Below are 26,468 nucleotides of genomic sequence, written 5' to 3' on the forward strand. Positions count from 1 at the left end.
GCATTTTAGTGGTGGTTGCTAGGTTGTTAATAGGGTAACTGATAAGGTTGCTAGGGTAGATATGGTGGTTGCATGCTAAGTTGCTGGTTGCTAGGGTAATTGAGATGATTGCTAGGGTAGTCATGTTGGTTGACAATATCAAGGTGGTTGCTAGGTTGTTGATAGGGTAACCGAGAAGGTTGCTAGGGTAGATATGGTGGTTGCTATGGTAAATAAAGTGGTTGCTAGGGTAATTGAGATGGTTGCTAGGGTAGTCATGTTGGTTGACAATATCAAAGTGGTTGCTAGATTGTTACTAGGGTAATTGAGATGGTTACTAGGGTCGATATGGTGGTTGCTATGCTAAACATGGCGGTTGCTATGGTAGTGGTGGCTAGGTTGTTGCCAGGGTAACTGAGAAGTTTGTTATGGTGTTGCTAGGGTAGATATAATGGGGGTTATGCTAACAAAACAGTTGCTATGCTGGTTGCAAGGTTAATCATGTTGGTTCCAATGGTGGTTGCTAGGTTGACATTATGGTAGTAGTTGTTAGGTTGTTGGTAGGGTAATTAAGATGATTGCTAGGGTAGTCATATTGGTTGACAATATCAAAGTGGTTGCTAGATTGTTGCTAGGGTAATTGAGATGGTTGCTAGGGTTGATATGGTGGTTGCTATGCTAAATATAGTGGTTGCTATGGTAGTGGTGGCTAGGTTGTTGCTATGGTAACTGAGAAGTTTGTTATGGTGTTTCTAGGGTAGATATAGTGGGGGTTATGCTAAAAAAAACAGTTGCTATGCTGGTTGCAAGGTTAATCATGTTGGTTGCAGTGGTGGTTGCTAGGTTGACATTATGGTAGTAGTTGTTAGGTTGTTGGTAGGGTAATTAAGATGGTTGCTAGGGTAGTCATATTGGTTGACAATATCAAAGTGGTTGCTAGGGTAATTGAGATGATTGCTAGGGTAGTCATGTTGGTTGACAATATCAAAGTGGTTGCTAGGTTGGCATTGTAGTGGTGGTTGCTAGGTTGTTGATAGGGTAACCGAGAAGGTTGCTAGGGTAGATATGGTGGTTGCTATGGTAAATAAAGTGGTTGCTAGGGTAGTCATGTTGGTTGACAATATCAAAGTGGTTGCTAGATTGTTACTAGGGTAATTGAGATGGTGGTTGCTATGCTAAACATAGCGGTTGCTATGGTAGTGGTGGCTAGGTTGTTACTAGAGTAACTTGTTATGGTGAAGTTTGTTATGGTGTTGCTAGGGTAGATATAGTGGGGGTTATGCTAAAAAAGCAGTTGTTATACTGGTTGCTATATATTTTCTGAAAGCCCATAGCCTCTAGATGTCAATTAATATAAATTAAGACATGTCCCACCATCCTACTTACTCTGGTATATAAGAAGGCGTACATAGGCCCATATTGTAGATCAAAAAACAAATTGTTCAGCTGATACATTTTGGCCTACACTATTAAGGGACAGCTGAATTGCCACGTAAACCATATATTTTTTGAAAGCCCATAGCCTCCCAGTACCCTATCCCACCCAGTGTTCTATTTATTTACAAATGTACATACTGTGATTACACTTATACATAGCCATATTATACTGTTCTTCATACTATCCATCCTGCACATACACTTATTCTTACTACTCTTATAATGTTACTGTTTCTGCACTACAATGGTACTGTTACCACACTGTGCTGTACATATCTGTCTATATGGTTCATACGGAATAGCCATATTTATTCTGTTTTTCTCATATGTTCTGTTAATACATACATATATCTATATTATTCTTACTACTACTACTGTATATTGTTAATGCTACTACATTGCACATATCTGTACATGTTGTTCATACATTGTTCATATTACACAGCCATATTTATTCTGCTCTTATAAGGTAACTGCTAATACACTGCATATATTTATATCTAATTTATATTACTCTAATCCACCTTCTGTAAACCAACTGTCTACACTTTATCATTTTTGGGGCAAAGTCATGGAATATCGGGAATTTTGTTGTAGTAGTTTAAAATCTAGCCAAAATACATTAATACAAACATAATTCCACACAGAATTGGTGTATATCTGGTTATTAGCTTTACAGCTTGCTTGAGTAGCCCAACTGTGTTTATCCAATGTCTATATTTATTCACCTCCCGCTCTACAAAAAGTAAAAGACTCTTGACTGCTATGCGGGTGCTCTGAAATCATTGGTCGGTATACTGTACTACTCATTATATAGTAAGTCATGGAAATTCAGGTTTTTTGTCAGGGAAAAGTCATAGAATTTTACATTGACTTTATATTGACCTGATTATACTTGTACTCTGACAATGACAATAAAGTTGAATTTAATCTAATCTAAATGATTATTTAATGCCTGTAGTGCTGCTTTGTATTAGCATACCTTTGCTGTATGTTTTATATGTATTGGACAAACCCCTGTTTAAAGCAATCACAAACATACAATATTTTGATTGATATTGATACACAGGTGTGTGTTGTGCTGAAATAAACTGAATTTCACTTAATTCATCAATTCATCTTCAACTGCCATTTAGAGAGCATATTTTTGACATATGTTGTCAAACAAAAGTTCCTAAACCATATACAAACCATTAAGACATCCATATTTTGATTGATTATTATACACAGAGGTGTGCTGTGCTGAAATAAAACCAATTTCACTTATCTTAGGTGCTGCTGGAATTTTGATGCACAAGAAATCTCCAGAAATGTCAGTTCAGAGAGCATATTTTTGACAGATGTTGACCAACAAAAGTTCTTAAATCATACACAAACTCAAAGATCGTAATTCTTGATTTCGCTTGCAAACTGACGGTTTTATGCGTTTACTAAACAAAGATTATGGAAATTAAACTTTTTCACTTTTCCATCAAAAAGCTTGTTGTAAAAGGCATAACTTGTTAGATTTAAGAACTAGGTTCACTAGCTCTGTGTGTTATGAGCAAAGAATCTTTGGTTATGAGTCCCATAGAACAACACTGCCATCTACTGGATTAGAAAGTGTCAGCAGGCTACTTGTGGATCTAGGTGGCTTCTCTGCGCAAAGTTTGTCTCAAAAATCCACAAACGCTGATCCACAAATGCGAAAATGAAAACTGTGTGCTGGTGATCCACAAATGCAAAATTAGATTTCACAAAGGCAATTTTCAGTTTTACAAATGCCATTTCATTTACAAATACACATCTACAATTGTGAAAACCAATTTACAAGTTACAAATATGATTTTTTTATTTGTAGATATCAAAACACACATGCAAATCAAGAAATATTTGTGGATCCCCCTCTGCGCATATACAAATATTATTGAGACAAATTTAGCTCCATAGACGACGGCTGTCTCTTCAGCACTGCGGGGGACATATCCCCCACGTCCAGCCGTGGCCTACTGGTTAGCGCTTCGGACTTGTAACCGGAGGGTTGCAGGTTCGAAACCTGACCAGTAGGAATGGATGAAGTGCCCTTGAGCAAGGCACCTAACCCCTAACTGCTCCCCGAGCACCGCTGTAGCAGGCAGCTCACTGCCAATGGAGCAGTATCAGACTCATATTCTGACTAGAATTGAGTATGACTACGTCAGGCTAATATACTGTAGCCTATGTATAATGACTGATTATTAGTTATTCATCAAGATATAAACTCTGTGATCTGATTGTTTCTATGCAAAAATACTCAGACATCATCATGTTTTTGTTTTCCAACACCCCAAACAACATTATCTGAGACACATCCTCGATTCTTGAAAGGGATTCTTTAATAATCATCTTTGCCATGCAACCAATTACAAAAACTCCATTAACATAAAAATGCTGTGATTTACCCTCAACCGTTAAAAGGCAGGGTGGATTAGATCAGGGGTTCCCAAACTTTTCCATGACAAGGTCCCCCAAATACCACTAGGTTCTGGCCAAGGACCCCCTTGATGTGTTATTAAACCCATCGACAATACTACGGCAAATGTAAAAATACATTAAGCTAATCCTAATAATTATTTTAGCCACAAGCACTTTGTGATGGAGCATACAGTGTGTAAAATTTGTATTTGGGGCTTTCTGCTATATGAGAGCTATCACTCTACTATTATTCCCAGTCATTATCATGGGAAATATAATGTTCAGATATGCCTCACATTATTATAATGGCATTGTATAACAACCCTCATAGTAATAGGTATATTTGAAATTTTCCAAATTATTTTTATTTATTTAATGTATTTTTTGCTTTTATGTTTCCTTCCAACTTGCTGAGCCCCCCCTGGCACTCCCCCGTGGCCCCCACTTTGAAAACCACTGGATTAGATCATTTGCAATGAGCACACAGACACACAGAAAAATTGACCGCCGCCATTTCATCTCTGCCATCTCAAATGTGACAGCGGGATTTTTTATTTCCATCTTCCCAAACTGCCACTGAGCAGGCTACTGGCGGTCAGAGACACTCTGAGCCGCTGCCGCTATCCTCCTCTTTTATTTTTCCCCTGCTGGCTCATATGGTCTCGGCCCACGCAGTATGTCGCTGGACCTGACCAGAGAGGACCTGATCCCAGACACACCAGATGCCCCTCCAGCCCTGCCAGGGTCCCCCATGAGGGACTCCATGGCACTAACAGGCCTCGCTGTGGGGCTCCTCGGGGACCGGAGCGAGGCGGAGGTGGAGCTCTCATAGCGGGACGTGGGCCTGAGGCTGTTGTCTGTGACAGCGAGCTGGGAGGAGACCGACAGCGAGGTCGGCTTGGCTTTTGGCTCCAGATGGCTCTTGAATTTATTGTCATCGTCGAACTTGTAAGTGGATGGCCCTTTGGGGGGTTCGAACTTGTCTAGCCCGTGCAGTCCTCCAGGGCTGCAGTCCTCCCTCGACTGCCCGCCATCTCCTTCTCCTCCCTGCTCGGGTTTCTTGGGCTTGTTCTGTGATGACACACACACACACGTACACACACACGCACACACACACACACACACACACACACACAAAACATCAAAAAAGCAGCAAAAGAAAAATCAACTCTGACCTCTAGACAACAGAAGGAAATGGAATAGAAATCAAATCAGGGGTGAATCGCAAATCGTTACCTCCTTGTCACTCCCTGATGAAGAGGAGGATGAGGAGTCCTGAGGAAGAAAAAAAGGAAGAGGAGAAATGTTACTTTGCGATCAATGTTCACTTTTCCTGTCTTCCTCACAGTGCCGAGAAAGAATGGCGAATGACCTGTCATGGTAGATATAACACGATCAATATGATAACCCACCTAAAGCTTTTAATGTCTCGCATAACCAAAAAGGGCATTTTGAAATGCCTAAGCCTCAGATGACACTAGCTATTTTCCTTCATCTCACGTATAATTCATCACCAACCCTGAAAGTACCAAATTAATATTGCATTTTGGATGATTAATGTAATCCATAGATAGGCCTACTCTTTCTCTTACAGTAAATTAAACACATAAAAATTGACAAAGACAATTATACACTAGTGAAGAAAAAAAGAAAATTGTGACAGGGCAGTTTAATTAGTCTAATTTTATGAGTGTCATAAGCCTATTAGTAACCGCTTACCTTCTTATCCTTGTCCTTCTGCTTTTTATCCTCTCCACTGTCAGAGTCCTGGAAGTGAGTGAAGGACAGATAATAGCCATTGAGAGAGCATAAAAGTGAGAAGATCTGCTCATTATCTCGGATGCAAGTGACAGCATTGTAGAACATGAAATTTCAATGGTCTCTGCCCAAAGAAATGTCAGCCACTACCCTTGTGCAGATAACCTTTACACAGACATTTGATCATGGTGTTGTCTGTGACGGGTAGACTGGGCCGAAATGACATTGCAGAATGTCAAGTCGCATGCTATGTGTCACCAACATCAACATTAAGCTTTTTGTATTCAGAACACTGGACATGCGTAACGTATATGATCTGTATACACATGTATGGTCTTTTATCTGACTTTGATTGCTCTTTCCAGAAATACCTTCTTGTCTTTCTTTTTCTTGTCTTTCTTCTTGTTTTTCTTCTTGTCTTTCTTCTTATCTTTCTTTTTCTTTTTGTCTTTCTTCTTATCTTTCTTTTTCTTCTTGTCTTTCTTCTTTTTCTTCCTGTCATCATCACTATCAGAGGAAGATGAGCTAGACGAAGAGGAGGAGGAAGAGGAGGAGTCCTACAACAGACACACACACACACACACACACACACACACACACATACATGATTTTCACACACATACAGACCATGAATTTAATTAATGTATATATCTGTGACTGAATGTATGTATGGTTATGTATGGATGAATGCATGCATATGTATAACTGAATGTATGGAGATTTATGAATGGTTAAATTAATGTTTATGTATGACTGAATGCATGGAAGCTTATGGAAGTAGGAACGAGTGCTTGTAAGGTATGTATTGGAGAACAGAAGAATGTAGAAAATATGGCTTTTTAAAGGGAGTATAGAAAATTGTCATTTTGCAATTTGCACAGCTCTTTGAGTAGCCCTAACATTTACTGTACATTTGCCTTTTAATTGTTTTTAACCCTGTGCTTGTTGTGTGTCTCTGTGGTAGCTCTTGCAGCTCGTTCCCTGTGTCCAAAACAAATTTCTCAAATAAATAAAGATACTTTGACTTTGACAAACACACACATACATAAAATATTGCCTGTATTGCTATTGTGTTAATTGTCATTGTGTTTTACTGTATTACTCAAGTGCAGAGAATGTATATATGTTTCTGATAGGATCGCAGTCTCCATAGCAAATACACATATGACCTGAAATACCCTTCAGGGCCAAAGTAAATAATAACAATAATGATGATGATAATAATTAATCATTATCCATCAACCATGTCATTTTATATCATAGTCATTTCATATTCCAATCCTAAAGAGACCACTAAAACTGGACACTGAACACTAGACAAGATAGGTGTCAATCTAATTTGAGCTGAATGCCAGGGAATGAATCATATGTGGTAATCCTTGAAAATAAATTCCCACTTCAGCGAACTTCACTGGACTACATGATTTAAACTCTCAATCCACTGTGAGGTGCATGCATATTTGTGGTGCAGGCTTTACGAGAGGCAGTGGGGAGAACAATCAAGACTAGAGTAATTTAGGTGCATATTACTTGATAGGGTGGGAAGCAGAGGATGTGTGTGTGTGTGTGTGTGTGTTCTTCTTGGTTCATAACCAAGAGAAAAGGGGGTAAAGATTACCTACCTTAATGTTTAAACAGCTTTTCTGAATGACACTGTTAAACATCCCCTTCTACCCACAGCAATAACAGAGACTATCTACACGTTTCCTCCCATTTTACTCATTTTCTCTCCTACAAAAAGGCTATAGAGCTTTGCACTATCAAAGGAAGTTTTATCTTTTAGAGACACATGAGAGACACTTAGTCATGCCAACCTTTTTCACCTTCTTCTTCTTCTTCTTTTTGTCTTTCTTCTTCTTTTTCTTCTTCTTATCGCAGTCATTGTCGGAGGAGGAAGACGAGGAGCTATCGGAGGAAGAGGAGGAGGAACTGGAATCCTGAGAAGGCAGAAGCAAGTCACAGACAGAGGCTTTAGCAGAAGTAATTACAGGTGGGATCCCAGTGAAGTGTGTGTGTGTGTGTGTGTGTGTGTGTGTGTGTGCGTCTGTGTCTACGTCTGCATGCCTATCTGTGTCTGTATCATTGTTTCTTACACTATATATACATCTGTGTGTCAAGGAGATATACTGGTTTATTTCATCATAATTTAATAAGCCAATATGATTTGAGGCAAGAGATGACAAGACAACTCTGTACCAGATGGCAATCTGTGTCAATCACCTGATGGCAAAATGGAACCTAAAATATCTATAAATGGAGTACATCTGTGAAATGCCATCTGCTGCACTGGAGAAGGTAACCTTTTCATGTACAGTACATTTCAGCAGTCTCGAAGGGAAGACTCAGACATAATCAAGTGGATTTATTTTCAATGGAGCACAGGAGGTTACTGTTAGTCTCACATAGAGGCCAATCCCCCCTTCATGATTGTCATTGTGTTTTGTTTAGGTTGAAAAAGTTGGGGTTTAGGTGGCGAACAGCGATTCAGCTGTATGATAATTTTGGAGGATGCAGTTTGTGGTTTCTTATCCTGTATTCAATTAAACACAAAGGGGCTTGTGTTATGTTTGGGTGGGACGCAACGTGTCTCTGCTGGTTTGTGACCATCGCAGATATAATCTATTTGTCTGCTGTGCCGTGCATGTTGTCTAATAAGCAAATCAGTCTGTGCCTTGGTAAGGTGAATTGATCGCACGTCACGTCACTGACAAAGAAAAACCTGGTCTATAGTAAAAGGCACATTTATTTCGAGAGCACATTATCAAAAAAATCTAGCTTATGTTCAGCCCAGCAACGAGTCCTGGCAAAGTACGCTTTGGTGGAACCCTGCTGTTGCCTAGATTGGCAAGAATGGGGCAGATTTTTTCTGCAGAGATGCATTCACTCGTCATCATAAAAGCAACATGCCATGGCTTTTAAGTCATGTTCTTCAGACCATGCGTTTTAATTTGTCAAAATAGGGCCAAAAGGTGTTTCTATTTAAACAAATATTCTATTACTATTATGTAAGGGATAATGTATAGAACGCCGGTCATTATTGAGAAAATAAGTCCCGGCAGGGTCTTGTTCCGCCCTGAAGGGACTTATTTTCCCAATAATGACCGGCGTTCTATACATTATCCCGCTTATTACACGGCCACTTGCCAAAACGAAATAAAAAACTCCCCACAATATGAATTTAGTCTACATAGCCTAGCCTATTTGTTACTGTTCATCGTGGCATTTGCTGAAATAGTTCGCAACAACACTCTGAACTTGAATTAAACATTCTTTAGAACACAGCTGATCAACCGTCTGCTTTCACTTTTGAATGAAGTTCCAGTCCTTGCATAGGGATATGAAATACCTGAATTAGAAGCACAAACTCCGTTGCCATTGACAGCGGTCATAATTTTTTTCAGAGGTCATTTCCCAAGAAATAATGACCGCTAGAACTTTGGGAAATCCTATTCAAGTCAATGGAGCGTTCTACTTGCCTTGTGTAGAGCCGTTTAATAAATTATTATAATACATATGATTTGTTAGTGAACTGTTTAACTGCATAATTTAAATTAGTTAACTTATTGACAACTTTTACATTTTTGTCTGATTTTGCTTCCTGTAATTAACATTTGTTTTTTATAAGGTACAAAATGTATCACAAACCTTCTTGTCTTTCTTTTTCTTGTCTTTCTTTTTCTTGTCTTTCTTTTTCTTCTTTTTCTTCTTGTCATCCTCACTGTCTGAAGAGGATGAGGAGCTGTCTGAAGATGACGAGGAACTGGAGGAATCCTAACACACACACACACACACACACACACACACACACAGATACAGATACACACACTTATTTCCATTTCTTTACCTTCTACAAATAATCGACTAGTTCATTTTGGTCAGAAAATGACTTGTGGTCTATATTGGTGGGCCTACATGCAGGATTGTGTAAACATGTTCGTCCATCAAACTGTGAGAGTTCGAATGGGAATTATGTGATGCCACAGAAGCAAAATCATACATCATATGGACATTGATTTGTTTTTCTATAGCAGACAGGCCCAGCTTTCATAGAGTACTGGTGATCTAATGCTGCATTTACTTTTTTATCTTTCTTTTTCTTGTCCTTCTTCTTCTTTTTCTTCTTGTCTTTCTTCTTCTTCTTGTTCTTGTCATCATCACTGTCTGAAGATGAGGAGCTGCAACCCTGAGGCAAACACATGCAGACACACAGAGAAGAGAGAGAGAGAGAGAGAGAGAGATGTTACTTCTGTCAGGCGTTATGCAAGAGGGAATATCATTTATATGTTTCCCTTCCAACCATCCACACACACACACACACACACACACACACACACACACACACACACACACACACACACACACATACACTCTGAACACAAAACTTGAGAAAGTAAACATCAGTTTGGGTTGGCGTGGTTCGTCATATACACATCTTTATATTGCCTTCTTCACCTTCTTCTTCTTATTCTTCTTCTTCTTCTTCTTCTTCTTCTTCTTCTTCTTCTTCTTCTTCTTCTTTTTCTTGTCATCATCACTGTCCGATGAAGACGAGGAGGAACCTGACCCCTTTGGAATCACAATGGAATTTGATGTACACTTGTACACTGATGAATGAGTTAATTGATGAATACAGTTTCTCTCATCCAACTTTGCTCCAACAACAACAAGAAACAGTGTCAGCAAATGAGCATCTGTTTTTGTTTTGTTTTTTATAAACTGCATATCAGCATAACCATACAAAATTATATATATATATAATTTGTCATTGTAAGTCACTTTGGACAGAAGTGTCAGTAAAATGAATGGATATAAATGTAAAATTTCACCTGCTGTGAGATTTAGTTATCTCAAAGTAGTTTTCATTCAATCGAGTGTAATAAATTACCTTCTTCTTCTTCTTCTTCTTCTTCTTCTTCTTTGTTTTCTTGTCTTTCTTCTTGTTTTTCTTCTTTTTGTCGTCATCGCTGTCTGAAGAAGATGAGCTGTCTGATGAGGAAGAGGAGCTGGAATCCTTAGGAGCAAACACACATACACACACACACACACACACATGCACACACACACACACACACACACACACACACACACACACACACACACAGACGCACCAAAGCATTTTCTTTAGAAGCTCTTCACATCAGAAGTTATTGTAGTAGGGTAGAGAATATCAATCACATTTGAAAACATTAAAAACGTAATTCAAGACAGTAGATGAATAGAAATGAACTCAATAAGTAGACTTTTTTTTACAACAGCAAGCTAACTTCTGCATTTGAAAGTAACACTGAATTATTTTGTAAAGTCCTACTTTTTTCTTTTTCTTCTTTTCCTTTTTGTCATCCTCGCTGTCTGATGAAGATGAAGAGGAGCTGTCAGAGGAAGAGGAGGAAGATCCAGAATCCTGTGAAAGAAGAAACCAAAGACAGTACAATTACATCTACACACATATTACACAGGAGACAATTAGAAAAAACAAATGCTTGAATGTCTTGTTTGTATACAAACGAACACGTTACATTTTCAACAACTGTCTGGAGTGACGTCGGTCAAGGCCTCCCTAGAAGCCATTGTTATTAATTTTTCAGTGACATGGGCAAATGGCAACGAAATAAAATGTCAGGCTTTTACACAAATGTAACTCATGTTCCCAGTTTCTTTGCCAGTGGGCAACCCGAGGTGTCTGTCTGTCTACCTGTCAGTCTGGCTAGCGGAGGACTTCTCCTAAACTTGACAAGATGCAGGGAAAACTGCAAAACCGAGTCGAAGCTGACACATTCTGAGTTCAAAAAACTATAAATCACAAGATTTGACATCAGTGACCTTTTTCTTTTTCTTCTCCTTTTTCTTTTCCTTTTTCTCCCCCTCCGGTCCCTCTCCTTCATCATCACTCATGTGTCCGTCATCGTCCTTCACACAGGAGAATCCAGATGGGAAGTCTGTTCACAGGGTTAGAAAGAGTGAATACAGTACTAGCAACATGCTCAAGACTGAAGCTCAGTATGGTACTAGTTGACATCAGCATTAAATGCATAAAGGAACATACAGGAAAATGATGGAGGAACATGTTTTGGATCTCCCATCACTCAAATATTGCAACTTTTTAAAAAAACAAATCTCATAGGCTTGCAAACTCGGATATCCAGTTTTGGCTACTATCCAGACAAAAGCATCTAGTGATTACTGCATCTAGAGATAACTCCATAATACACTCCAGTCAAAGGTATGGTAAATGATGCACACAGTGCTTTTAGAATGCCCACTGAGACATCCAAGTGATTTAGGGTCATGGTTCCTTTTTTGTCACACGCATTCAGTTATGGGCGACTGCCTTTTCTTATATCATAACCTTGTCTCTGCTGACAAGCCAAATTTACTGGACCGGCCTTTGGTAAAATATGAGCACCTATTAAAAGACTCACCCGCAGTGGAGGAAACACCAATCACACTGTCCTCTTCGATTTTCTCCTCGCCCTCCTCGGTCTCCTGAGTCTGTTTGAAAATAACACAGAAAACTCCAGTGTAAAGTTCTGTCATATTCCAGACTGCAGACCTCAAAAGGGGGGTTTATTACCATCTTAGATATAAAAATCCAGATTTATCAACACAATCCAGTCCGTGACAACTGTAATACCAGCGAGGATGAAAGGTCATTATTTCAAAAGTTAAAGCCCTGGCCTCGTTTTGATGGCTCTGAGACTCCTGCTGTGGAGTAGTACAAGTACAACTGAGTTCCAGAATTATGAGTTCTTTTCTTTTTGCCATTATAAAGTATCAGCACATCTGCTTAAATTTTAAAGTGGAAATGAAGCAGTGAGAACTGTGACCATTTTTTGGTTGCTTTTTCATTTTTGAAGATACATGGATTTTCATTAAACCCGAAAGTTTGTCCGTTTCTGTTCTGTCAGTTTCTGTTCTGCAAATTCTGCTGATGTTTGTTATTGTGTTTGTACAAGAACAAGGGCCGCTGTAATGTAGCCTGTAGGCCTATCAGAGACAGTAGGCTACTTAATTAGATTTAACTTCAGTTGCAATAATGTGTTTGGATGTTCTCGCACAACTTGTGGATTACCGCGACCTGAAAATGCAGTTGTATCGTTGATGAATTGGTGAATAAACTCGGGGGAGCGAACTTCTCATGTGTGAGTGCAACCCTGGTGAGTAAGAGGTTTCTTTTTGTGATTGAGTATCGATGATTGCATTTGTTTCACTCAAGAAGTAGTGGAAACTATTTGCAGAGACTTGCGAACCTGGTGAGAACCTGTTGTGGGTACATAGCCTACGTCTGACTTGTGTAGCCTACTGTAGGTCTGTGACTGTGACAGGCATGGTTTTGTGGGTAGACGTTGTTTATGGAGACTAGGCTAGGCGTCTGAGTTTTTATTTGTTTATGTAAGCTGACATAAAATAACAAGCTGTTCACTTTAAGTAAATAAATACACAGATGTGCCGCTTGTAGCAACCATATATTTTAGGGTTCATGCTATGCTAGTTACAGTATGTGCTTGTTATGTTATGCTATGCTAGTACTGTATCGCAGCTTCTACCATGATAATACATTGCAGAACAACTGAGTATGGGTGTAAAAATTAGTGTAGTCTCAGGTGATCAGTGTAGTCCCCTATCCTACCGCCTCCGCACAACCTATCAAGAGTGTTAGTTGGTTAACTGCAGTTTATTGGGCGTTCCAGTGTTTCGGCTCGGATGTCCCTCAGCGACCGCATTGCGACCTCCAACGTCTCGCTCTAATGACAGCATTTGGCATGTAGGATTGGACGTGATATATCTGTTATTTTGGATGAGATGTCCCAGGTTAATTTCCTGGCAGCAGACACTCTCCATGTGTGCCATGTCAGTGAACATAGGGGCACACAACCCCCACATAAGCACCACCACTTGTTTTCTGTGCTCTCAGATACACCTCTCTCTCGATCATCTATTTCTCCTCCATAGTCAGGCTCTGTGGGGGCCACTAAAACTCCCACTGCTCTTACTGGCTCAAAAGCATAGGCAATTGGATGCCTGTCCTCATTGGTGGGTCTATCCCATTCGTCCATATCCATTTTGTTGAGGCAGTAATCTAACTGTGAGGCTATAACAGCCGCGTAAACAGCATAGAATGTTGTACCAACCATTCTTGTGATGTCATCATTTTCTGAAAACAAAGATGGCGGCGCACAGCTGAAATGAATGCAACTTGTTTGTGCTTTATTCTGAATAACGGGTCATATTTCTGACTTTATTTGTATTTATGGTATATTTAAATATTTAACTAGTGCTATAGACATCTGTTTTATTTGACTGCTTTATTTCCACTTTAAATTCAATTGACTAAGTTGTCAGGCACATCAAACATAATATCTGAATTTCTAGGCCCAAATTTCCCAAATAGGTGCTGCAGTCTTAGTGGATTGAGGTGGTCCGAACTGCAATAACAATGTCGAAACGTCTGTGTGGGTCTGTCTTCACAGCGACATTGACAACAAGGGACAGTGGCTGTCAGTCGCAGTGCATTGTTCAGTAGTACACGCGTAGGTGTGAGCAAAACGGGCTGGAACAGAGTTGCCAAGGACTTGGCTGCCTTTGTTACACCTACTGCAGAGAACGACTACAGTACATAAAGCTTTAGTTCAGATTAAGTGTGTTGGCTTTCGGGGTTACAGTGTTAAAATATCATGTGGCAAGTGTGCCTTGATTAAATGAGAAAGGCAGTGGTAGTCAGAGACAGAGAAACAAGATTTCTAGAGACAGAGAAACAAGATGTTACCCAAATCAAGTGTTGCTATAAATGCCAAAAAGAGTGTGTAGTGTAATACCATGAGCGTAATACCATGTGTAATACCATGAGCAAACATAGCACAGTGTCTTTGTTTAATAAAAACAACTGATGAAAAAGTATTAAAAAATGTGTGGATGATCTGATTTTAATAACTTAATGCACTGCCTTCTTTTCAGATGGACTGTCATGGAGATGGAAAGACAGAGTTTAATTAAATATTTGTGGTATGCTATACTACCTTAGGTTATTGTGAGATGAAGTGGTGCATATTCATTCTAAAAAAAGATTAGCACATTCAATAAAACCCAGTCATGTCATCTTATTGTGTTGACGTGTGTTATGCCACAACACATTGGCATTAATGAACTCAAAGGACCAAGATGACTTGACTGGGTTATGTTGAGTGGTCGAATATGTTCTAAAGTGAAGTTAATGATTGAATAGCTTCATGTAACATATGCACACTGTGTATATCTAAACAGTTTTTCAGTTTACCACCCACTATGTAGACTTACTGATAAACTAAAACTTCTATTTCAACATTTTCAATCCATTTCAACAAATGCCACCCCTCTCCCAGATCTCTCCACACCGATCTCCACCACTACCAGTCAAATGCCATATTTTTATTTATATTGTAAACGTGCTAATGGTGTGGGTGCTTGCGTTTCTTTAGGAATCCGCCGTCTTGGTTTGTATAGAAATGAATATTAAGTGACACATACACGTAAGAGGTTGGACATACGGGACAGTTGGTAATATGTGACGTTCCGATACAGTTCAAGGTGTAATCTGCTTTTTTTAAGTTTCTCTATACAATTTGTTCTAAGTCCACCCTCTTCTCTCATTAAATGCAAACTAAGACAAAACAGTGTATGTGTAAGGAATTGGTCTCACAAATTTACCTTATTCTTCTCATCTTTCTTGTCCTTTTTACCCTTTGTCTTCTTCTTCTTCTTCTTCTTCTTCTTCTTCTTCTTCTTCTTCTTCTTATCCTCACTGGAGCTGTCTGAAGATGAGCTGCTGGAATCCTGCAAGGCAGAAAAAAAAATTCATGTAGGACCCAGGCTTGTGTTGCTTCACTTCTCTGATATTGGCTCTGAAATAGGTGATTGTCTGTTTTCAGGAGCGTGTGTGCTTTATCACTGCCAAAGGGGAAATGATTATTTCTCTGTGTTCAGTCTTAGTATGTCACATGTTTTTGGGGAAACAAAACAATGCAAACATATCAAATTAGTTAAATGACAAAGTTGTTAGGATGTTTTTTTTTTTTATATATATTTGTTAAAATATTGTAAAACAATATTATGATCTTTGAAGTTCTACATCAGAAATAGCAATCACCTTCTTCTTCATCTTCATCTTCTTCTTCTTCATCTTCTTCTTCTTCTTTTTCTTCTTTTTCTTTTTCTTCTCATCCTCACTAGAACTGTCTGTGGAACTATCAGAGGAATAACTGCTGGAGCTGGAATCCTGGGGGAATGCAAACGTGTGAGCGACAAACGCGGACCATAGTTAAAAACACATGAACCATCCAAACTTTTGTTAGTTTTTTTACCTTCTTCTTTTTCTTCTTTTTAGATGTGTCTTTCTTCTTCTTTTTCTTTTTGTCTTTCTTCTTCTTTTTCTCATCCTCACTCTCCGATGATGAACCAGATCCCTTCAAAACACAGACTTTTATCAGCCAATTACAATATCCCAATTCTGAGGATCACAGCTGGAGAACCAAGATGATCAAAGTTCTTTTGCACATGCTCATTTTGGATTTTATTGAATCTTAAGTGCGCTTTTGATATTTCAGAGGAGCAAAGCTCCTCTTCAAAATGTCGAGGGAGGAACTTACATCTAACTTATCATCTTTACACTTCATCAGCTCCTCATCCTGTCCTTCAGTAAAGGGAACAGCCATATCGGTGACAAGTCCTGCAAGAAAAGTGCACCAACAGAGATAAGAAACCTACAAACAATTTACAAATAAAAACATTTCTATCTTATCTTCCACTACTGGTAGAGGAAGGAGGCTACAGAAGAAGGCTTTATTTTGTGTGATATTGTTTTTGACCAAAAAATATTTGGTTTTATTTCGTTTGCTTTCATATTTCTTTATTCTTGCATGTGGCTTCCATTTTCCACTGCTGTTGCTATAAATCCATTGCCTTCCTGGATTTTTTTACAGTCATGTTTACAGAGTTTTTAAAAAGTCATGAATCATATACAGTATGTCGCCTATCCTCCCAGTATGTTCTCAAAGGGCTGGAGCAAAGACCTCATGCCAGAGGGATATGAAAGATAATGAATCAGTGATTTGTGTCACATTCAACAATATGAGAGAACGTCCCTAAATGAAAATTGAGTCATGACATTAGTCATGTGATAAAGGTTGTTTGTTTTTCAAACCTCGCATACTTTTTTGTACTGAAAAAGTAGTGTTGTTAGCCATGTTCTTTGTCATAGCACTTGAAATGAGCATATCATTTACAGTGAATTAAAGAAGCAGCAATTTTCCAGCACCCTGATGAAATTTCCCGACTAGCTGGTATGGAAAACAGAGACTGTTTGAACTTCAAATGCCTTTGTGATATGCTGCATTGAACATATTTTACTCTCAGTGTGGTATGCCTGAATGCATTTGTTCACCCAGTCAACTGACACGCTTCATTCTGGCAGATAGGGGGGGGGGGAATTTACATAAAATGAATACATATTTACATATTTGAGTTGTACTATATAGCAAATGCCCTATAGCTAATTTACAATTCACATTCACATTTTTTGAACAAAAATAATGTATTATAACATGAGCTGTGATATGCTCATCCTGAGTGGTCACACTGGATACTATTAAATCCATTTAAGACAAGATTGCAGGCTGGCAGATCTTGATTCTCTACTGAAAGACATTACTCAATTGATTTGTTTTGTAACAGTCAGTCTGAAGAAACCCATCTGTGTGATCAGTGGGCTCAGTATTCACCTCCACATTTGGTATTGGCATTGGTGGAGGTTTCCAGTCTCTGGGTTCTGTTATGGTTGCACATATATGTGTTGGTCGGCTAGCAGCCAATCAATCAGAGCGTAGAAGTCCCAGAATGGATTGGATGAATGGTAAACAAGAGTGACATTACAAACAGACCTCCCAGATTCCCATTTGTGTGATTCCACAACCCGCCGTAGAACACATTCAAAGACCAGCCTATAATGAGAGCGGCTGGCTCAATGTTACTACACATTGATTTAAGACAGCAACAACAACATGTAATGAGCTCCCTCACCTGACTCAGATAAAGCAGCATTGCCTGCAGTCTTTTTCTTTGACTTCTCTTTCTTCTTCTTCTTTTTCTTCTTCTTCTTCTTCTTCTTCTTTTCATCCTGAAATGAAGAAAGAGTGAGGCCTTAGGAGATTGCACAAAGCAGGCTTTAATTTATCGCAGTGCAGCAAGGCAACGGTGGCTCATTTGTGCTAGCTGCCTGTCTGCCACAAACAAATACAAACAAACCAACAAAGCAAAGAAATGTTAATGTAGATCATAAACGAGAAAGCTTGTCAGCCAAAAGCTGCTTTTCGCTCACTATGTCATCCGACGCCCACATACCTCTCTACACACAGGCCAGGCATGCACAAGCGAGAAAGCAGGTTAATGAACTTAGACATGCGAGATTACACACAGCACTCACATCACAAAGGCAGTGCCTGCAAACATACCACACACGTTACACATGGACATAAGCAACACGCGCACACACACACACACACACACACACACACACACACACCCACAGGTGCTTGAAACATATACAAATCAACATACAAAGGTGTACTCATGCACACACACACACACACACACACATTCAAAGGTGTATACAGTGCTACACACATACAAATTGAAACACCATTCAAATTAAATAAATAAATAAATAAATCTCTCTCTCTTTCTCTCATTTTCTGTGGAGTGTGCTGTGAGCCTGGCACTGGGCTCTTTGTTAACACCCCACCAGGGGTGTGGTGCAGCAAGGATGCTGACTGGGTGTGAAGTTTATACAGGGAGGGGGACTAATCAAACGCCGCAGATTCCACACCCCCGAGGTGTGTCTTGCACAGACAAATGTGGCTGCATTTCGCCTCATACTGCACCAAACCCAAGGGAACCCACGGGCTGTGCTATACTGACAGGGGTGGAGAACGTGTTTGGTTCCTCTTTTCGGCTGTATGGGGCTCAATTTAACACAGCACCAAACTGAAGAGAAAACTCCAAACCTATGCTCCATTTTGTCAACATGTTTAATATTTAACAGCCTTACCTCACTGTCGCTATCTGAGGAGCTACTTGAAGATGATGAGGAGGAGGATGATGATGATGAAGAGGAAGATGATGAAGATGAACTTGAAGATGAAGCCTGTGAAATAAGGATAGAAAGAGACCTTTTTTTAACCCTGCATAGTCAAGGGAGGGCTTGCAAGAGCATGCACAAATACCTATGTTTAGATACCACATTCCATTACCTTAAGTGTCACACACTGCCTTGCCCTACACTGATTCAGCTTTTTTAATGATAAGAAACACCTATTTGCTATAACTGACCTAAGGGTGTGGAGCCTTCATGCAACACACATAAACACACACACACAAACACACACACACACACACGCACACACACACTCCCTGAAAGAAAAACAAAAAGTGCACTGCGAATTTAGTTTTCCTGAGTCTCCCTCAATCACAAACCAGACTCCTTTGTGCTAAAGAGGTTGGGTTTATCAGGGTCCTGTTATGTGGCTTTTCATCACTGTTCCTTTCATATGTCAAGATGGAATTGAGCTTACATCAATGGCTCAGGGGTTTTGGATTGTGCAGAAGTGTGTGTGTGTGAGAGAGAGAGATAGAGAGAGAGAGGGGGGGACAGAGAGAGAGAGAGTGTGTGAGAGAGAGAGAGAGAGAGAGAGAGAGAGAGACGGAGACAGAGAGAGTCTGCAGATCTCCATCTGTGACAGCACACGAACAGAGCACCCACTTCCGTGTCTGACAGGAGCTCATTGTGGGTACCTTGCGCTTCTTAGCCTTCTTCTTTAGCTTCTTCTTTTTCGTCTTCTTATTCTCCTTGTCCTCATCCTCGCTGTCAGAAGATGACTGGGAGCTGTCCATCGAATAGAACTCCTAACATACAGAAAAGCAGGCATGTTTTTTTAGCTTATTTTTGGGGGTTTTACCTTCACGTAATTACAATAGCACAGATATTGACAGGACCTGAATGGGAGAGAGAGAGATAGGAGTATGCTCAGGAAATGCTTGCAGGTTGGAATCAAACCTGGTTACATATGGGCTCTTAGACCCAGGAAGACACACCTGTTGTATGGATGCTGCTGCTTACGCCACAGTGCCTCCCAGCATGCATGCTTTTAATTTGCATTAGGGACTCAACAGACTTATTATAGCAAAATGCTAATGCTGGTTGTTCAGGTTTTGCTTGCTATGGTGGTTTCCAGAATGTGGAAAGGAAGATAAAAACCTGGAGAAACAGAGCAGCTTAAAGTAGGCAGTGAGTAAACAGTGAGTCATTCAGAAAGCTCATTCATCATTGGTCTCTCACCCAGTTGAGTACGATTGGACACAGACGCACACCAAACCAAACATTTGATGAACACCTAGCAGAGAAACTCATGGGAGTGTGTAATTGCAAGACCTGTTTTGATACAGTTCACTTACAATCTCTTATCTAACTCTCTCTCTTCCTCACACACAGTGGAGGTCACACAGTGCACAACTGACTAACTGAACTTCTGTATGGACATTGTTGTTCCCACCAGAACTGTACGCTGCTTTCCCAATAACAAGCCTTGGATAACCAGCAATGCCAAGACCCTTCTTAATAGGAAAAAGATGGCGTACAGAGAGGGGGACATGGCAGAGCTGAGGCGTGTGCAAGGGGAACTCAAAGTCAAGCTGAAGGAGGCTAAGGAGGACTACAGAAGGAAGGTGGAACAGAAGTTGCAGGAAAACAACATGAAGGAGGCATGGGACGGCATGAAGATTATAACTGGCCTGAAGAAGAGCAGCAGCTCTGTGGAGGGGGACCTGGACAGGGCGAACCAGTTGAACCACTTCTACAACAGGTTTGACTGCCCTGCTCCAGCTCCAATGGGAGTGGTCTGTCCACCACCCCTGGCTGACTCAGGCACTGCTCTTGTTTGCGTGCCTGCCCTATCCCCACTGCCCAGCCTCCCAGTCTCTCCTGCTCTGCATCCTGGTGACACCCAACAACCTAAGCCACCATCACCTCACACCCTGCCCCCGCCTGACGCCTCCTTGTCTGTGCCTGTTGAGGCGTCCACGACTCTGGCAGCCTTGACAGGGACATCAAGGAGGTGGTCAGCCCCCACCACCACACCCCCTCAATACCAGTGCAACACTCACCTCCACTATCACAGGCTATCGTACCCCCACCATCACCAGTGGTGGAGGAAGTACTGAAACTCAGTACTTAAGTAAAAGTACAAATACACAGAGAAATATTTACTTTAGTAAAAGTAAAAGTACCACAATGACAACCCTACTTAAGTAAAAGTAAAAAGTACCTGCTTTTAAATGTACTTTAAGTATTAAAAGTAAAAGTATTTGCATAATGATTTATTCTCTTAATATCTATATTCTAAAAGGAAAAATCAGTATGGGCTGTGGCATTTTAATTAAGCTAGTTTTAGGTTATACTCGACTAGATAGTTTTAAGTTAATGCAATTGTGCTTACCATCTGTGGCCCAGTTTACATTCTGACCTACAATTCTAGAGACTGTAATTCTGGTTATCTACTAGGGTGATCTGCTGAGTAATATCATTCAGCAAAACACGAGAGCCTGAAGTTTAACGGGGTAGACAGGGAAAGGGAAGGGAAACGTCGGGTGGATCGTAATGCCAATTATGCTGATTGAACAGAAAAGTTGCTGAGAAAGGTGTCTTTATGAAACTGATAAGTTCAGTTTCACTTGCGCAGACGCATAGACATTGAATGAGCGCTCACGTTACTACCCCCCAATTATAGGCTATGCATCTTTATTTAATCACACACAATTAAGGAATATTTCCTAATCTGGAAAATGTTACGTTTTTTCCAGCCACCGGTTCATTAATAGTCTACCATTCATTTGTGCCGCAAATGATCAGACGTGTGACAGAAGCATGGGCATAGCCTGTAACTTCGCTGATCCGCGGATAGCAATCTCATCGGAGAGGAGGCCCTAACGCTGCAGATAACAGACAGAGAAAGGCACAGCACACAGTTGCATGTACAGTGTAGCCATGGGTCTGGTGAATATAGCCTACCGAATGCAGATGGCTACAAGCTCACGCTTTGCCTGGTATAGACTAGAAGCTTATGTTTCTAAGAATGCACGTAGCGCTCCAGAATCTTTGGTAGCAACCCCCCGGTAAAACAAACGTGTTTGTCAGAGAGAGAAAAAAAAACTGATTATAAAATGTATCGTAAAAAGGAACGATGGTGTTGTAGAAATGTAGCGGAGTAAAAGTACAGATAATTGCTGTAAAATGTAACGAAGTAAAAGTCAAAAGTATGCACTTTAAATTTTACTTAAGTAAAGTACAAATACGTGGAAAATTTACTTAAGTACAGTAACCAAGTATTTGTACTTCGTTACATTCCACCACTGACCATCACTGGATATTGCACCCCTCCCCCACATGGCGATCACGAACAATGAGGCGACAATGACCTCAGTCAACAGCCATCAGACACACAGATCCCAGATGCACCCCTCCCCCTCCCCTCCCCTTACACCCCCCATCATCACAGCACACCATGTCCAAGGCTACTCAAGGCCTGTTCTGCTGAACTGGGGGAGCCACTGAAGCACATCTTCAATCTGAGTCTACGCCTTGGACAAGTTCCAACACTGTGGAAGACACCATGTCTCACCCCTGTCCCTAAAAAGCCACATCCTAGTGAGCTTAATGACTACAGACCTGTCGCTCTAACATCACATGTGATGAAGACAATGGAGCGATTGGTCTTAGGTATGCTCAGACCCCAGGTACGCCATGCACTAGACCTGTAACGGTTTGCATACCAGGAGAAAGTGGGCGTGGATGATGCCATCACTTATCTTCTACACAGGACACATTCTCACTTAGACAAGGGGAAATCTGTGAGTATGTTCTGTGAGAATCATGTTCTTTGATTTCTCAAGTGCTTTTAACACCATCCAACCCCTCAGACTGGGAGACAAGCTCTTGCAGATGGGTGTGGACGCTCACCTGGTAACCTGGATTACAGATTACCTGACTGAGTGACCACAGTTCGTCAGACTGAAGAACTCTCTCTCTGACACTGTGATCAGCAGCACCGGAGCGCCACAGGGAACTGTGCTCTCTCCAGTCCTGTTCACCCTGTACACATCTGACTTCTGCTACAACACTGAGTCATGCCAAGTTTTCTGATGATACTGCAATTGTGGGGTGTATCAGGAACGGGCAGGAGGAGGAGTACAGGAGCCTGGTGGAGGACTTTGTGCAATGGTGCAAACTCAATCATCTCCAACTCAACACTTCAAAGACCAAGGAGATGGTGGTGGATTTCCGCAGGTCTCCTCAGGATGTTCTACCAGTCGGTTGTTGCCAGCGTCCTCTTCTATGCAGTGGTATGTTGGGGAGGAAGCACAAAGAAGAAGGATGCAGGGCGACTTGACAGGCTGGTAAGGAAAGCTGGCTCTGTAGTGGGAGCTGAACTGGAGTGCATCACTTCAATATCTGACAAAAGGACCCTGAACAAACTGATCAACATCTTGGACAATGAGTGTCATCCACTCCACAACACTATTGTTAAGCAGAAGAGCCTGATCAGCTGGAGACTTCGCTCACTGCCTTGCACAACAGACAGACTGAGGAAGTCATTCGTCCCCAGGGCCATTGAACTGTTCAATGCTTCACTTAAGGGAAGAGGAGAAATAGACTTCTCCGCATAGTCTGTCTGCCTCTTCACCACCTCCATGTCTTAAACTGTCTGTCCACTAGCCAATTTTTACCACTGTCTTCTGCCTCACTGTTTGCGTGCTATATTAGCACATATGCACAACCCCTCCCTTCATGCCACAGCCGAACTGTGACCACACTTATACCTTCCTTAATATAGTTATATATAGATATAGATATATATATAGACTTTATTCTTGCATTGTTGCACTGTTTGACTTACTCATTTGCACCATCACCATGACACTCATTCACACAGAGCACCTTACCTTACCTTATGCACAGAGAATCACAGGCTCAGTCCCTGCCTCAGTCATTGCAAGCGCATCTTGTTTGATTAATCACCCACTATGTGGATACTGTTTTTTTAGAATTGTGTTATATGTATAATTTGTATTTTAGTATATTTAGTAATTAGTATATATTTATCTTCCACTGTCCTTATTGCTTAGTTGTGTTTTTTATATTATATACTTTTAATTACTTTCTGCTGTTAGTGAATGTATGTGTGTGTGTTGTCTGTATGCTACTGTGACCTTGAATTTCCCCTGGGGATCAATAAAGTATCTATCTATCTATCTATCTATCTATCTACACACACACACACACACACACACTCTCACACACACACATGCGCACACACGCACACACACACACACACATATTCAAAGGTGTATACTGCTACACACATACAAACACAAACACCATTCAAATGAACTATCTTTCTCTCTCTCTCCCTCTCTCTCTCTCTCATTTTCTCGAGCTCACACACACACACACACACACACACACACACACACACACACACACATACACCTGTACCTTTCCATCCTTCGGAATAAGCGGTGTAGCTCCAGCTGTGTTCAGCTCACTCAGTGGACCGGCTTCGCTCTCGTCCTTGAGCCTCCCGTAAAACGGTCCTCTCAGAGCCGTCCCATTCCCCCCTCCAGCTCCCGCAGCTGAAACACACCACATCCAAGGGGTCACAAATACCACACACTCACAGTGGCTACAAGGGTGGACTTGCACATACTGTAAACACATACACACACACACATACACACACACACACACGCACACGCACACACACACACACACACACACACACACACACGTGCACACACACACACACACACACACACACACACACAATGGCGTCGGCCCGGAGAAGCCTGATTTACTTTTTTACTTCACTTCACTACTGTTTTACCTCACGTCCACAATTTACCAATGACATTGATCCAGAAATAGTATGTTTACAATACCACAACACACCTTTGTTCTGTTTTTGTATTATTGTTCTTTATGTGCTACGGAACAGGATACTGTTGTAAACCAGTTTTAACTGAGTCATGCCCACATAACTGTGTTGCTTTTAATCCTTCCCTGTTTATTAAATTAAATAAAATGTGTGTGTGTGTGTGTGCGTGTGCGTGTGCGTGTATGTGTGGTGTGTAAGTGTTTGTGTGTCTTGTGTGCGTGTAAGTGTAGTGTGTGTGTGTGTGTGTTTGCATGTGTGTGTCTGTGTGTGCGCGTGCGCGTCTGTACACGCAGCTTAGACACCAGTCTCCTCCAGGCCCATCAATCACAAAATAATGGATAAGAAGTGACCACAGGCATCGTCCATCACTGTCATGTCGCGAGCCTCAGACATAATGTGCAGAAAGCCAGAAGGTGATCCTACAGCCGGCTCCTCTGACTGCCCTGCGTCGCGTGCATGGGAAACAGGGGACCCTATTACTCAGCACGTGATAAAGAAGTCTTGCATGACTACAGTAACCTTGGCTTGTACACGGGTCTAGGTAACAGTCAAAGCCATTACACTGGTACGATTACCACGTACTGACAACGTCATAAAATAACCGACAATGATACTCATTTTGAAAGGTTGATATACTTAAGCAGATTAATGAGACTTTTCTCTCAGCACGGCTCATTGTTTTAGAAGCAGAACTGGCAGTTATTTGGCAGCTTTTGTCTTTACAGAGGCTATAAATATGTCACTTCCTCATCTCAGATCCGTCTATGTGGCCATGCTGTCTGCACAGCCTGAAGTAACTATTACCCCACTGTCTCCTACATGAAATGAGCTTGTCCAGTGACTAACAGCCTTTACAGTGAGCATGTCTACACATTAATTCCCCCATATACAAAGCTTTGGGTATATGGTTTTGACTAGACAGCCACCACACCCATGCAGAGAGATAGGCAGATCGACAGACAAGAGTGCAGCATTTCCTTGTCATAAATCTTTTCAGACCATTAAAGTGTCCACTAGTCCACACTATAAAAGTGCACAGGAAACAAAATAGATCTAAGTATAACCTAAAGTTAGCTTATTTTCCCGCGATTACAGGGTTAAACAGACAGCGTTGTTTGCAGTCGTAGGTGATGTCACACAAACCAGCCATTCACACCACTTTTGCTGTGAAAGGGTCCACTTTAAATATTTAAACTTTTGTCTCAGACATCGCTTGAGCAGCTACGCTTCAAACCCAGCCGAATTCTACTCTCGACTTTGGATGAATGAGGTGGCGACACATAATCCATTATGACGTAATCATGCAGATGTAGCACAAATTTTACTTTTAACGGCAAATGAGCACAAACGTAGCACAAACGATTGAGACTATTTTGGGGAAATTTGGACAAGTATGGGGGGCTGAGTGAAGTCACTAGCCAGAAAATGTAAAGTTTAATTACTTAAAACCCTTAACAGTACAAACGATCATTTTTACGGCACAAACTGGCACAAACGTAGGACAAACGAATAGCAGTGTTTTTAATAATTTTTTGAATAACATGGGGGGCCAGCTTCACGCAGGTAAACTCCAGCAATGTGTTTTGTATACCTGAGTTAGCTTTTAACAGCCAAGGAGAAACACAACCTTTACTTGGCCACCAATTGAGACAAAATGGATCGTTTTTGTCTCGACTTATTTGAGTTAATCATTAACCCAAATAAGCCGAGACAGAAATGTAGGTTGCAAACATTTTCTTGGAGGTTAAAAATGGCCATCAGACCTGTTGACTGCTTGGGATCCATCTCCCTCGACCCGAGCCTCTTGTGCTGTCAGTCTCTTGTAAAGTTGTGCGAGTTGACTGCAAG

At 40.9% G+C, this 26,468-nt stretch overlaps 1 protein-coding gene and 1 long non-coding RNA gene across 2 annotated transcripts in view; one reads left to right on the plus strand and one right to left on the minus strand.

Annotated features, from left to right (window-relative positions):
- Nucleotides 1-4,345: 4,345 nt before the first annotated feature.
- The window catches only part of LOC121684068 (cylicin-2-like), a 22,159-nt gene continuing 36 nt past the window's right edge, over nt 4,346-26,468 (minus strand). Inside the window, exons 1-19 of the mRNA XM_042063998.1 lie at nt 26,384-26,468; nt 24,182-24,318; nt 19,426-19,536; nt 18,683-18,778; nt 17,656-17,752; nt 16,227-16,306; nt 15,942-16,043; nt 15,728-15,856; nt 15,289-15,414; nt 12,027-12,096; nt 11,428-11,543; nt 10,916-11,008; nt 10,493-10,618; nt 10,051-10,173; nt 9,685-9,790; nt 9,253-9,377; nt 5,569-5,616; nt 5,086-5,124; nt 4,346-4,920 (exon numbers count right to left, since the gene is read on the minus strand). The exon at nt 26,384-26,468 is cut by the window's right edge and continues 36 nt beyond it. Of these exons, the coding sequence (XP_041919932.1) occupies nt 4,483-4,920; nt 5,086-5,124; nt 5,569-5,616; nt 9,253-9,377; nt 9,685-9,790; nt 10,051-10,173; nt 10,493-10,618; nt 10,916-11,008; nt 11,428-11,543; nt 12,027-12,096; nt 15,289-15,414; nt 15,728-15,856; nt 15,942-16,043; nt 16,227-16,306; nt 17,656-17,752; nt 18,683-18,778; nt 19,426-19,536; nt 24,182-24,318; nt 26,384-26,405 (2,184 nt within the window). The 5' untranslated portion in view covers nt 26,406-26,468 and the 3' untranslated portion in view covers nt 4,346-4,482. The remainder of the gene's footprint in view (nt 4,921-5,085; nt 5,125-5,568; nt 5,617-9,252; nt 9,378-9,684; nt 9,791-10,050; nt 10,174-10,492; nt 10,619-10,915; nt 11,009-11,427; nt 11,544-12,026; nt 12,097-15,288; nt 15,415-15,727; nt 15,857-15,941; nt 16,044-16,226; nt 16,307-17,655; nt 17,753-18,682; nt 18,779-19,425; nt 19,537-24,181; nt 24,319-26,383) is intronic.
- Nucleotides 6,119-26,468, plus strand: part of LOC121684069 — a 20,819-nt gene continuing 469 nt past the window's right edge. Inside the window, exons 1-2 of the long non-coding RNA XR_006023017.1 lie at nt 6,119-7,163; nt 11,828-11,832. This is a non-coding gene — a long non-coding RNA (uncharacterized LOC121684069). The remainder of the gene's footprint in view (nt 7,164-11,827; nt 11,833-26,468) is intronic.

This window comes from Alosa sapidissima, chromosome 15 (genome assembly GCF_018492685.1).
Source record: "Alosa sapidissima isolate fAloSap1 chromosome 15, fAloSap1.pri, whole genome shotgun sequence".
In the NCBI taxonomy this organism is placed as follows: domain Eukaryota; kingdom Metazoa; phylum Chordata; class Actinopteri; order Clupeiformes; family Clupeidae; genus Alosa; species Alosa sapidissima.